The sequence below is a fragment of the Delphinapterus leucas genome, chromosome 16 (assembly GCF_059928025.1).
Source record: "Delphinapterus leucas isolate spDelLeu-1000000601 "Yukka" chromosome 16, BTC_Dleu_Yukka2, whole genome shotgun sequence".
Lineage (NCBI taxonomy): Eukaryota > Metazoa > Chordata > Mammalia > Artiodactyla > Monodontidae > Delphinapterus > Delphinapterus leucas.
This window is the reverse complement of record NC_143144.1, coordinates 52711499-52726649: the sequence shown is the minus strand read 5'-3', so window position 1 is coordinate 52726649 and position 15151 is coordinate 52711499. Positions and strand designations below refer to the sequence as shown.

At 34.8% G+C, this 15151-nt stretch overlaps 1 protein-coding gene across 3 annotated transcripts in view; it reads right to left on the bottom strand.

Annotated features, from left to right (window-relative positions):
* BTAF1 (B-TFIID TATA-box binding protein associated factor 1) overlaps positions 1-15151 on the bottom strand; it is a 96087-nt gene that overhangs the window by 76164 nt on the left and 4772 nt on the right. For 2 of the 3 annotated variants that reach the window (XM_089897920.1, XM_022569353.3), the window contains exons 2-4: positions 7462-7585; positions 4021-4135; positions 2142-2288 (exon numbers count right to left, since the gene is read on the bottom strand). In XM_089897920.1, coding sequence (XP_089754046.1) covers positions 2142-2288; positions 4021-4135; positions 7462-7585 — 386 coding nt within the window. Of the gene's footprint in view, positions 1-1516; positions 1581-2141; positions 2289-4020; positions 4136-7461; positions 7586-15151 lie in introns of those variants that run through there. The other variant, XM_022569355.3, reaches the window with a different exon arrangement.

Here is a 15151-nt window from a genome sequence, read left to right as displayed (position 1 = left end):
AAGTACCTCGAGTAGTCAAATTCAGAGACAGAAAGTAAAACAGTGGTTGCCAGGGAGTGAGGGGAAAAAGGAATGGAATTGCTGTTTAATGGGTATAAAGTTTCGGTTTTGCAAGATGAAAAGAGTTCTGGAGATTGGCTGTACAACAATATGAATGTACTTAATACTACTGAACTGTACAGTTAAAAATGATTAAGATGGTAAATTTTATGTTATCTATATTCTATCACAATTTAAAAACTGATACACCCTACTTAGTAAGTAAGTAACTACTACTTACGAAAAAAATGAAAGCAGTACTAATATATATACTACAATATGGATAAATCTTGGAAATATTCTGCTAAGTAAAAAGAAGCCAGTCACAAAAGACTACATATTATATGATTCAATTTATATGAAATGTCCATAGTAGGCAAATCTATAGCTACAGGAAGTAAATTAATGGTCCTTAGGGATGGGAAGAGAAGGTAAGGATGTAGGGGGATAGGAGGGTGGTTGCTAAAGGATACAGGGTTTCTTCTTGAGACAATGTTCTAAAATTAACTATACACAATTGTGAATCTACTAAAAGCCACTGAATTGGACACTTTTAAAATGGGAATTTCTATCGTATGTGAATTATATCTCTCTAAAGCTACATTAAAAAAAAAAAATTTAAGGCTACTCTACCCAGAGGGAAAAACACTAGGCATCCAAAACAAAGGCTGCTGGATTATAAGTTTAGTACACTTACAAAGAGCCTAAAATTGGTCCTCTCATTCCAGGAAAAGTACTATTGGGGAAAATAACCAACTGCAAAGGAAACTCAGACTGGCACCTATGCAAATCATATATGTGTAATTTATAAATATGTAGAGACCAACATAGATGAGCAGATATTTAAAGAAAACCTAATTAGAGGGTTTTAATGAGTGCTCTTCAGCATGCTATGACTTATCAGCATTAAAAACTGAATTCCAAGAAAATTGGGGTTCCCAATCCTGCTTACATATCAGTCACCTGTGGAGCTTTTTCTTTTAATATACAATTTCCCAAAACTCTCCACAGATCTATTAAATCAGAATCTTTAAGATACGACCCAAACACGTATTTATTTTTAAGTGACAAAAGTGACACTGACTTTTATCCTTAGATAAGGGCCAATGATCTCTCATGATGTCCATGGGTACACTAGTAAGATTAGTAAACTTACTAATTAGTAAACTTAGAGATAACTTTTTCAAATTGGAAAGTTTCTGAAGACTTCTACCTCCCTTATTAAAAAAAAAAACTATGCTTTTCTGGAACTTAAGCAAATTCTCCTCTTAATTCTCTCCATAAATAATTACACTAGATCTTTCAATACAAAGTATATTAGGAAAGAAGAAATGGGTATTTGACATTTTTTTAAATGAACAAATTGAAGATCACTTCATTAACTTAGACAGATATGCTTTGACTAATGATAAATTAGCAACAAAACAAAACACTGTTCTGTTTTGGTTTTAGTCAAAAAAGCAACTTATTTACTTACAGAAATCCATTAAAAACATCAAGGTTTTTTCCACTCAAGGCATCAATCTTGAATGGCCAAAACATTTATTTATATCCAGATGGATTCTGTAAGTTTAAAGATAATGGGACAATTACCTATCTAAGACTTATTTTTCATTTTTAGTTTTTGCTTTGGTCATCAGCCTAAGTAGATCCAATTATTTAAATGTTTAAAACATATGATAAAAAGGAAACTATCATAGCCTCTTAAATTTCCAGAATTGTGAAAACATTACCACAATCTGTACTAATCCTGGCTTTTAAAATCTATTCAACTGAAGCTCTTGGGTGCCACTTTACAATTTCTATATTGAAATACTGAAATATTAATATGTATCTATTAATGGTGCATATATATATATATATATATATATAGTACATATTCAACTAAGGGAAGAAAAATATTCCTATAGTAGCTTTAGACAAAGTGCTTCTGGTTACCTTCCCCACCTGCATGCCCCACACCTCAAACTGAAAACTTCAGTGAATTTGCATTTCATGACATCTATTAGATTTTGCATGACTGATAACATAGCACGCCAAGTAACAAACTGGTCTGAATGCACGCATTTCAGACTTTTTTCTGTAGGACTACTATTACATACCTGATTTTTCATCTTGTACTTCAAATTCTGCACCAGCAGATCCCAAAAGTGATGCCCCATGTTGTAATAATCTACATATATCAAATCTGTCAAAATTCAATCGATCTGTAGTAGATGAATCTTCCATAGCACCTTCTGAAGTAGTTTCTAGATGAGGTTTAAAAACATTTAATTTGATTATATAGCCAAAGTATAGAACGAAAGAAAATAGCATCACTTCAGGGGGGCAGGGGGGAGGGTATTTTAAGAAAAGTAAAATGTGGAAGAAGTAGAAAAGCTACTGTGAATTTACTCGTGATCAACTCTTATTTATGAAAAAATTATTTAGTAGGTGGCTCCCTTACTACAAAGTATCAGAATGTCAGTGGGTGTGTGTATAACTTTTTGACTATGAAAGCACAATGTCATATGAAGAAATGCATCCCCATGTTGAAATACATATGTTAAAAATCGTGCTCTCTGTTAAACAGTTAAAAAATACCAAGGTAGTTTATCATAGTGATAAATTGGAAGATAAACATATTCATAGAATATATTCATAAATAAAACTAGTGAGCATCATCATTCCCTATACCTGAGGAATATCTAGGACGTAAAGGAAGTACTCAATCAATAGGACTCTTTTCTCATAATATAAAGCAAATTACAATCTCCTGGCAAATCGCTAAAATTAAATATCCATCTGGGGTCTAAAACTATCTATAAAATGTTCTGTATTCCCCCAAAAAGGTTATGCCATTGTAAATTTTTAAATGTACTGTAATTGTTCACTGACTTAATAGTTTGTTTAACTGGCATTTGCATATAATTCATCTGTAAACTAAAGTATAATTGCTAAACTGAAAGGGAACTGCTATGAATATCTTAAAGTTTTCTAATGATAACAAGTAACCTTACTATATATTTTAATGCTACTGTAACTACTTTAAAGTTTTTTTGGGGATTCTCTGGTGGTCCAGTGGGTAGGATTCCACACTTTCACTGCAGGGGTTGTGAATTCAATCCCTGGTCAGGGAACTAAGATCCCACAAGCCGCGCAGCAAGGACAAAAAAAAATTTTTTTTTTAAATGTGTTTTGAAAAGAATTTGAGTAATAGGCTGGAATGGAAAAGGTTGTTTTCTAAAACAAGTTATAACTTCTTCTGGTTACATATTTCTTTTGATGAGAGAAGACAAATTAACACAATCCCTCAAAATAATAGGTGAGGCAAATTAAAGCAAAAATTTTAGACGAGCTAAGACATATGATAAAAGTCATGTTATCAAAGTGACTTGAAAACGAAATGCATTTGCACCATATTAAATTCTCACTTAATTAAAATGTATACCTTTATCAATTTGTAAAAGCATACGTTCATTTTTAAATGTCATATATAATAGGCAGTCAGAAAACAAGTAATTTCCACTAAAAGACATCTAAAAGACACACACAAAAAATTAAACACTGACCCCTCCAAATATCCACACATAATCATGCTTAAACTTAGTAAACAATTACACTATTTTCCCAGCAACAAGAATAAATAGACTGTTTCAAATATTTACATTGTATTGATTTCTTTTTTTAGAACATTAATCCTTGAGGGAAGTAATAATCTCTAAATCAAGCATACTGTAGAATAATTTAAAATATATGTGAGATAATGCAACTATACTCCAATAAAAATTAATTTAAAAAATAAAGAAAAATAAATAAAACATATATGAGAAAACATTGTCTAGTATGTTTTTTAAAACATGGTGAAAAATCACAGTATTCATTATTATTTCCTGACAAGACTGCACCTAAAAAGCATGAAAATTAAGTCTTTAAAAGTGAAATTACTAAAACATAAAATGTGTAGTTTTTACTGCAAACTACTTTTCCACTTAAAAGCACCTTGTTTGGTTCTTGGCATTGGATTCCATTCAGGTACATTTTTCACTATAGCTTCAACAGCTTGTCCTGCTGCAATCCGAGTATCCCAATTTGTACTCCTTAAATATATCAACACCTTAAAAAATTAAAAATTAAATAGTTATATAACAAAAAATATTGTTTGTTCAAAGTGGCCAAAACAGAATGCTTAAGTGCATTTTAAAAATAGCATAGTTTTTAACATACTAAAAAGCAAAGTGCATATTATTCATTAAGTCCCATTACTTAATACAAGAGCTATAAAACTAGTAGAAAAGATGAGTTCAGCAAGAGAGCAAGATGTAACATCAATATACAAAAATCAGCTGTATTTCTGTACACTTTCAACAATCTGAAAATGAAATTAAGAAAATAATCTCATTTATAATAGTATCAAAAAGTATAAAATACTTAATAAATTTAACAAAAAAAGTACAAGACTTGTATATTGAAGACTACAAAAAATTCAAAATACTACTGAAAGAAATTAAATAAGACCTAAATAAACACCTCATGTTCATGGATTGGAAGACTTAATATCGTTAAGATAGTAATACCCCCTAAATTGAATACAGACTCAACACAATTCCTATCAAAATCCCAGCTGGCTTTTTTTCAGAAATTGACAAGTTAATCCTAAAATTTATGGAAATGTAAGGGACCCATAATCACCGAAAGAATCTTGAAAAAGAATAATAAAGTTGGCAGCCTCACACTTCTTGATTTCAAAACTTACTACAAAGCAACAATAATCAAGATAGCATTGTACTGGCAGAAGGACAGATACATAGATCAATGGAATAGAATTTAGAGTCCAAAAATAATACTATGTGTCTATGGTCAACAGATTTCAACAACAGTGCCAAGACAATTCAATGGGAAAAAAGGTTTTTTTTCAGCAAATGGTACTAGAGCAACAAAATAATGACTTAAAATCCCTACCTCACACCAGACACAAAAACTAACTCAAAATAGACCAGAAGCCTAAAAATAAGAGCTAAAACTATAAAACTGTTAGAAGAAAACATGGGGATAAACCTTTGTAAACTTGGGTTAGGCAAAGGTTTCTTAGATATGATCTCAAGAGCACACAAGTGATGTATTTAAAAAAAGAAAAAAAAGATAAATTTGGCTTCATTGAAATTAATAACTTTTGTGCCTCAAAGGATACCATCAAGAAAGTCAAAAGACAACCCACAGACTAGAAGAACATATTTGCAAACCCCATACCTGATAAGGGGCTTGTATCTAAAATATATAAAGAACTCCTACACCTCATTAATAAAAGAACAAATATCCCACTTAAAAATGGGCAAAGGATCTGGACAGGTCTCCAAAGAAGATATAGAAATGGTCAATAAAAAAATGAAAAGATGTTCAACATCATTAGTCATCAGGAAAATGCAAATCAAAACTACAATATCACTTCATACACACTGGTACGGATATAAACAAAGTCAGTTAATAGTTAAGTGTTGGCAAGTATGTGGAGAAATCCAACCTTTCATACATGCTGTTGGCAATGTAATACGGTGGAGCCAGTTTGGAAAGCAGTCTGGCAGTTCCTCATAAAGTTAAATAAACACAGTTACCATATGACCCAGCAATTCTGCTCTCTGGTATACACCCATGTATGAAAACATACATCCACACAAAAACTTGCACACAAATTTTCATAGCAGCTTTATTCATAACAGGCCAAAAAGTGGAAACAACCAAAATGTCCATCAACTGATGAAGAGATAAATAAAATGTGCTATATCTATACAGCGTTATCCATATCCATACAATGGAACAATATTTGGCGATAAAAAAGAATGATAAACAAAACATGCTACAATATGAATGAACCCTAAAAATAATACTCTAAGTGAAAAAACCAATCACAAAAGGTCACACATTTATATAAAATGTTCAAAATAAGCAAATCTATAGACAGAGGGTAGATTAGGGGTTGCCTAGGACTGGCTATGGGAGGGGGAGTGATGGAGAGTGACTGGTAACAGGCATGAAGTTTCTTTTAGGGGTGATAGAAATGTTTTAAAATTGGATTGTAGTGATGGTTGCACATATCTGTGAATATGCTAAAAATCACTGAATTGTACACTTTATCTGGGTGAATTGTACGGTATGTAAATTATATTTCAATAAAGCTGTTTTTAAAAAAATAAAACCAAAGGCAATAGGAAAACACGAGGGCAGAGAGGGCATAGGAGGTCAGAAGGTGCTAAAAACAAACTTTGCCTCTTTTGGAATAACTTGATGGCAGCCATATGGTGGGGTCTGAGTTAAGAAGACCAGAACTCACTTGGAAGTCTGGAAACCTTTTCTCAGTTCAGCACAAGTTAGTCTTGTTCATTGTTTCCAGTTTCAGCTCATTCAGTCCTCCATCTCTTCCCTTGGGATGAGAAAAAATGGGTATACCTCTCTATCCCCATTCACATGAGTATGGTATTGCCTCATACACACCCTTCTCCATTCTGAGAATATGGAGCCTGTAGATGTCAAATCACTACCTCTTCATCGACATCTTGGTTAGAAAGTTCCGATAGTATCTAAGTGGGGAGTGCATTGGAATGAGAATCGCTGTTAGCCTCTATGATAGGAACAATAGAGTGCAGGTTTGTGTATGATGACAAAGGGCTTAGAACTCCTACTCATAGGAAGCAGGGAGGGACAAATCAGAATGAAAGGATGAGATAAGACTGGTGGGAACAGGGATATACTGAGTCTTCCAATATCTGGGCTATCATAGTGCTTCCCACCTTATCCTCTATCCACCGCTCCCACCCCCCTAAACACAGATACAAAGCACTCCTGTTTTTACTTTGCATGCCAGAGAAGTAAATACATGGAATTTGCTGCTTACTATCATACAGTCACACTTCTACAAGCCCACAGAGTTCAGTAAAAATAAAGCATTGCTTAGGGAAAGAACATGGGCTAGGATTATGAAAATACTTATCCACCAAAGCAGAAAGCCTCCACTTTCAAAGAGCTAATAACTAAGAATGTAACAACTAGCTTCTCATATATTTCCACCATTACCCATGAGTACTCATCCATTTGAAGACTGCCAACTAGTATAATTATTAGCTGCTAAGAACAAGTCAGACCACTAAAAAACTAGATTAACAACTTACTTTGTTACCAAATTGGATCAGATTCAAATTTGTGCCACAGGCCAAAGGTTCTATATTGTCAAACAAACTTGATGCAAAAAACAAAATATTTTAAACCTTGTGACAAACAAAAATAGCAAATATTTTAAAATATCTGGAGAAATATTGAGATATTTAATGGAATTTGAAGACCACCAAGTGTCACTAATAAGACAATTTCTTTCTCTACTTTTATGTTCCTGCCCATGTATAAATTTCTACAATTGTATTATACTAAAAGAAAAAAAAAAAGAGTTCTTACTTTAGATAAGAGATTATTTAGCTCGTGGGGATGAAGCTTCACCACTTCTCCAAGTTGCTGTGCAGCAGCTTTTCTTGTAACTGGAGTAGTGCCAGTATCCAGTAAGATAAAAAGACGGTCAAGCCTAAAATAACAAAAATATAATGCTTATTCTGAAATGTTTCTTCATACGTATAAGTCTGAGTCAGTAAATGTACATATTAAGCACCTATGAAGAAAGATTTATGGTAGGGTCACAGGAGATAATCTAACCTCTACTCATAAGGAACTTGCTATGGAGGTGGAGTGAATGGGTAAGGCAAATACACAATTAGAATATAGGGTTCAATACAGGTATTGTACATGCATGGATACATACAATAAGACACATGTCAGAAAAGACGTACAAAGTGCTTTGAGGAGTGGGAATGGAGGCAACAAACACTACATCCCCAACTGTATAATACTGAGAAGGCTTTCTAAAAGAAATGGTGTATGAGCTGGACCTTAATGGTAGAAAAAGATTTCAATACTGGTGGAGATGAGGTGGTAAAAAGGAAAAGGGGGCGATACATCTGGAAGAGGGAATAAGAAGAGAACAGCAATAAAAGGAGACTATATTTAGGGCAGTGAGTAAAACAGCCTGGTTGTAATTCAGGGTACACTTAAGAGAACAGTGGAAGATACAGCTAATATTGTGGAGACCCTTGAATTACAGCTCAGCCATGAAAGTCTTGGGTCAAGAAAGTGACGGGACTGGAGCTATGCTTTAGAGAGATTAGTCTGGCAGCAGTGTGAAGCATGAAGTAAAATGGAAGGAAACTTTCAGAGAACTTTCACACCTGAACTACAATCTAAGACTAGAAAGAAGTTGGGGAAAACGCTGCAGAAGTAAAACACCACAGTATAGTAATTCCATGAAATGTCAAGGAAATGAAAGGATTCTGAGACTCTGAATTTCAGAAATGAAGATATCATTAAAAGATATGGGAATAACTAGTGGAAGAAATGTTATTGAGAAAAGATGACAAGTTTATTAGTGGCAGGGACAGGAAAGCTGGGGGAGACCAAAAAGGATAGTTGAAATAGAGATCTGACGTTCAGGAGAAATTCGAGACGAAAGGTATATAGATATATGAGTCATTCGTATAGAAGTGACAGATACAGCAATAAGATCTCTGAGGAAAGAGTTTGTAAAGATAAATAGCATAATGGGACAAATTCCAGAGCCACAGCCCCACGATTCAAATCCCAGTTCTGCCACTTATCCAACAAACTGTTTGGAATAAAACCACAATGCCTTATACCTGGAATAAGTGGGGAGAAATGGAAAACTGTGTCCCTTTGTTTCTGAGATACAGAAAAATCCTAAGACTTTAAAAAGGCAAAGAAACCAGTAACTACCACCAGCAGTCCACATGGTAGAAGATCTAGCCCTTCCACCACAGTACTCATCAGGCTCAATGAGGCAAATGGATGCCACAGGTAATGAAAGGAAGGCGGCTTCATATCCAGAATAAATGGGTACTTCAAACAAGATGAAGGGTGAAAAGGGGCAAGGTTATATTAATTGTGCCCAATCCTATATGAGGGGAGATTTAGAGAATACACCTTTAAATGTCATCTAATGAGGAAAAGAAAGCAAGCAAGGTCCCGAAGTTAAGCATGAGCACTAAGTGTTAATAAACTGCAGAGAGACTCGTATTTTACTTCTGGGATTATTTTTCTTTCACAAAGAGCTAAAAACTTAGAAAGCAAAGCTCTAAAAACCTTTTACGAGAAAATATAAAGCTATAAGGGGGCAAAATGAAATAAGCAGGGTTTTTCCTTTTCTTACTTTTTCTTTTCGAAGGGGTAGTATTTATAAAACTAGCCAGTCACTGATAAGCACAAAATCACTGTAACTGGTAAAAAATATATATATATAACTAAAATAGATCTTTTTCAGTCAAGAAGGCTAAGGGTACTATGAAAACTTTTCAACTGCTTCAGAACAAAACACTAGAGGTGAGGTTCAAATTTTACAGTTAAGGGTATGTATAAGAAGGACATGTTTCAAGAAAAATATCTGAGGTAATTAAAGGCAGCGAAATAAAGGGGAAAAAAAGAGTAATACAACACATTTTTTGCTTCCAATATACTGAATGGCACACAGAGTGATTTTACAGAAATTATTTCTAAAAAACATGGAAAAATCAATTTATTTTATACACTGTGCATAGACACACCCCACCTTTTGACACAATATTTCTCCTTATCCATTCAAGGCTATCTAAATACTTGTCTTTACCCATTCATTCTTCAGGTCTTGCTACAGGATTTGATGAACAGTGACTCACAGATAATGGGACAAAAGGGAGAAAAAAAAATTTTTCTGACAGCTGGTTTTCTTAAAGTTCTAACACTAAGTCAGACCCCAAATCCCTTCCCCATAAAATGACTTCCCTTATACATCCCATACATAACCCTAAGAATGCTCTTTGACGTATTTTCATCTTTATAACTGATTGTGATGTTAAAGTTACTGAAACTCTCTCAGAACCTTCACAACAAATAAATGCCTATTTCCATGACTCTGATTTTGAATGCCTCTGCTCAATGAAATTTGCAAAAAGAAATTTTAAATAATCTATAAACAACTTTCTATCAAGGCAAATATTCATTTTAAATCTATATTCTATGGCAGGCAAAATTATCAAAGATTAAATGTTTTATTATAAAAATTATGTCTTAGGTCAAATTTATGCAACAGTGGACTTATATTTGCATATGATGCATGCATTCTTTATAACAATATCGGGCTCTCTTGTATGTGTACAGTTCACATAAATCCAGGACTTTCTTACAGGAAAACAGTGGTAAAATGGAAAAAAACTAGACTGGAAGTTAGGAGACAAAGCACTAATTTTGTCACTTGTTAGAAGACTTAGAGAAGCTCACTTAACTTTGCTTAACCTCTTATTTTGTAGGGTTAAACTAGATTTAGCCGTATTTTATAGCTTCACATCATTGTATTTGTTTTAATAGGTTTTTCTTCCCTTATACACCACAGTGTTTCTCATATCTTTGACTTATTTGATGCAAAGTTCCCTAGACTGCACCTCTGGAAAGACTTAAACTACTTCATAATTCCCTTTCTTTTTTTTTTGGCTATGCTGGGTCTTTGTTGCTTCACACGGGCTTTCTCTAGTTGCAGCAAGCAGGGCTACTCTTCGTTGTGGTGCGCGGCACCTCACTGCAGTGGCTTCTCTTGTTGCAGAGCAAGAGCTCTAGGCACACGGGCTTCAGTAGTCATGGTGTGCGGGCTCAGTAGTTGCAGCACACGGGCTTAGTTGTCCTGCAGCATGTGGGATCTTCCGGACCAGGGATCGAACCCGTGTCCCCTGCATTGGCAGACGGATTCTTAACCACTGGACCACCAGGGAAGCCCCCATAATTCCTTTTTTGATGATGGAGTTTCTGCTTTTGTGACTAAAAGCAAAGCTGGCTGCAAAATGAACACTCTAAGGAAGTGACAATACTAACCTGTTTATAAATCCATGTGTAAAAAGTTAAAATAAAATTGATAGTTTTCCCCAATCATTTCCACTTACCTCAAGTCCCAGTTGCCATTCCCTATTCCTTAAAAAGGAATGGACTGAGTAGATCTCTAGATTATGGAACAAGAACTGTCTTGTTCTCTACTCATTACCTCTAAAGGTCTTTACACTTATCCTCTTTCAATTTCAGATGAAAAGACAATCCTCACTCTTCTTCAAGACTTACATAAAGTCCCGCTATTTTTTTTTTTACCATCTCCTTCTACCCTCATTCGATTATCCTTTCTCCAGTATCTTAAATCACTGCCTTAGTAATCTATTCCCTTCTATCTTCAAATATCCAGAGGTCCATCTTTAATAAGATAAACTGCTTGACTTCCATCTTCTAGAACACTTTCTTTTTGCTGCCAAGCATCTTGAACAAGTGCTTAAAATCACTTCTTTTATCTCCTCACCATACCCAATTTAATCCCTATAAATCAAGTTTCTATCCTTCTTTACTACTAAAATAGCACACCTGAAGGTCACCAATGAACTTCTAAGCCCTAAATCTAATGTTGTTGTGTTTTTTTGTAAATCCAATTTTCATGAATCTTCTATGACATGTGATTTCAGCAAGTACCCCATTCTTAAAATATTTTCCTTCCTAAGTTTTCACAACATTCTGTTACCCTGTTCTTCTCTGAACTCTTAATTCTTTCTGTGGTTTCCCTACTCTTAACACTCTTAATATGAACATTCTCCTAGATTCAATCCTTGGCTGCCCATCTCTCACCCATTTCTCCTGTAGGAAACTGTAATTTGTTTAAACTATAACACAGTAAAAATAATCCTCAAACCTAGCCCATCTGGGAGCTCCACTGCCACACTTTCAACTGCCTGATGAGCATAACTCAATACTAATGTGATCTCATTGCTAAATTTACTTCCTAAAGCACTCTTTGATCAAATTATTACCTTACTCTAAAACTTTCAATGGCTCACCCTTACCTACCAGATAGCAATCAAAAACAAAAAAGTATCTCCCAAACAGGGTCCATTTTGGTTTCCACAATTTTGTCTACCCTGTTTCCGCTACTTGGAATGTCTTTCTTGGTCCAATTCTTCAGCTAGCTCCCACCCATCAAGGTTCAGTTCAAGTCCTTTACCTTCTTGAAACCATCTCAGACTACTATATTATTATATCCTCTTCTAAAATCCACAGGGATTCTCATCTTAAATAACCATTTTGGCATTTATTATGCATTTTTTGGCATTATACATTAATTTGTCACATGTTGTCTTATGCTCTTTAGGCTTCACCTTCTTCAATGATTCTTTTTTGTCCCCCACAATACTCTGCACAGTGTCTTTGCACAGTAGTCAAATATTTGTTGAATACTTGGTATTTACTGTAATTAAAATTATAGATAAAGAAAAGTTCAAGTTTCTTGGGACAGGTTTAAGCACCATTTTTAAGCAAAGAAAGAGGGTGTTATATTACAATTTTTTTTGCTTCCTTCAAGAAATATCCTTAATCTGTCATAGCTGTATTACATAAAAACAAGTTATAAAAATAACAGAAGTGATGCTAAGGCAATGAATGTTTCAGTAAGTGAAAAGATGAACACAGCAGTACTTTAGCAATCTGAACATCACGGCAGTTACACTTGCTCCAAAGAGCAAGTGGAAAAAGACCGCGCAGTAGGCACTGTATTCCTTCAATAATTTCTACCCTTCCTAAACTTTCCTTTAGTCCTCTGCTACCCAGCTTCATTAGAACCATATCCTGCTCAAAGACCTTCGACTCCTCTCTAACCTAATGCTGACTCTGCCTCACAACCACACAGTTCCTCCTGCTTTCTTCGAAGTCTTTTATCCCAATGCTATGTCATGTCAGCTCTGCTCCCTCACCAGCCAACTGCCCTGAGGGTAGCAGATCAGCTCACCCTCTCATCCAATTCCAGGCTTGTTTATTCTCACATCTCCCACCTTTTGATAGCCAAATTTGCCTCCCTGAATAGAGGAATGGGGGACCCAAGAATGCTTCTTTAGTCCTCTTGACTCAAAGCCCCTTTTGGAGTTCTCCATTCCTCTCTCCAGGACAACAGATTAGATGCCACACAAAAGGAAGAACAAAGGGATGTGCAGACCAGGATCTCACAAGAGGGCAATCTGACCTATGACTCCAAGATAGCCAGCTATGAGGCAAGCAGGGTAAGCATCAGCGCCAGGCCACAATGGAAAAGGCTGGTATAATGAACTGGTAGGGGACAGGAAAGGGCATGAGACAGAGTCAGTATTATGTTGGGGGGCAGACAGGGCCCTTGATGAGGGAGAGGTCTGAAGGCTAGGTGATCAAAAGAAAAACGAAGTTAAAAGAAGGGCTGATTGAGGGAACACAGTACTTACCACGATACTTCTTTTGGCTAAACCTTATGTTGCATAACAGCTAATAGAAAAAAATGACATTCTTCATTCGCCAAAGGATAGACGGAGGAGAAAGAGGTAACAGATGCCAAGCCAAATGGAAGGTACCAAAGACTGTAGACGAGTAATTTTAATAAAACATAAGGCAATTATATTGGACAGTATCCACTGGCTATGAATCTACTGATGATGATAATCTGGCCCATTTTCAATTTGGATTTTAATTCACAGAAATAACTATAAAAGATATGATTCATGTTTATTTTACAAACCTGTGATTTCAGAAAACTGCTCTAAAGACCGCCTAGAGGGAAGAGGGAATGGGAAGACGTGTGTGGGATTAAGAGACACAAACTACTATGTACAAAATAAATAAGCAACAAGGATACATTGTACAGCACATAATAACTTTAAATGATGTATAATCTATAAAATACTAAATCACGACGTTGTACCCCTGAAACCAATATAATGCTGAAAATTAATTATACTTCAATTTTAGAAAAATGTTGTTAAAAAAAAAAAAGACTGCCTAGAAAAAGGAAAGTACGTGGGAGTTTGTAGAGGTTATGCTGGCAACTGTGATCTAACTTCAGCTGTTCCCATTATGATAATTCATAAAGTAAAAATATAAAAAGAAATCATATGCATTTTGAACTATAAAATGTGTCCTAGATTACTACTTCATCATTAATAAACATATATATATTGCATTTCCACTCCTAAGCCATTTGAGGATGAAAAAAAAGTATAAGATATAACTTCCTCAATCTACTTCCAATCTCAATATTCTCAGAATAAATTTAATCACTCTGAAAATTTATGGAAGGTCTACTGGCAGAATACTTCACGCAGATGGCTTTGTAATCTTAACTAAAAGGGATTGGTCAGTGAAGTTTGTCCATTTTGTCATACATCTTTTACATTTACTATTTGAAGTTTTACTTTTCTGCGTTACTTAGGGAATAAGAAAATAAATAGCTGATATGAACACTGTACTTATTCCTACATAATATCATTAAGCAAGGAAGTTATGGTCAAAAGAAACAACTTCCAAGAAATTGTCTAGACTGATGTTTTAAAATGTATGCCTTCTAGTTCCTACTGTGGGTTATTTGAAACTATGTTAATGTTATGTTTTTTAAACAAGAAAGTAGATTAATTTGAAATACCACATAGGACACTAAGAACAAATATGAAGATGTGAAACCACACCAAAGCCAGGTGCAAGGGCAGGTGCGGCTAGATAATTTACATTCCCCCCACTCCCACTGTAGAACACAAACAAACTCCATGAGAATGGAAACTCCATTTTTGTTCTTTGCTGTATCTCCAGCACCTAGAACATAAAAAGTACTCTGTAAATACTTGTTAAATGAGTGCTGAAAAAGGACAACCAAGTTGCGTTATGTCCTTCAGGCCATATTTTTTTCTAATCTCCGCCTCTTGCATGACTTTATCTTAAAGACAAAATCTAGGTTTTGCAGGAAAAATATCTGTGGTTTTAAAACTTCATTTGAAATTATACACTTTAAAACGGTGAATTTTGTTATGTGTGTAGTACTTTAAGAAATAAACTAAAACAGGGAGGAACTTACCACAGGGATTAAAATGGATACACTTATATAATGCCTCCTCCACCTTTCCTAGCTTTTTGTCCCTACATTTTTTAAATAACAAAATATTTGATACATTACAATTTACAACAGTGCCTTCTGTCAATCTTATAATGGATAGAAATTAGCAATGATGGAGGAATAGGC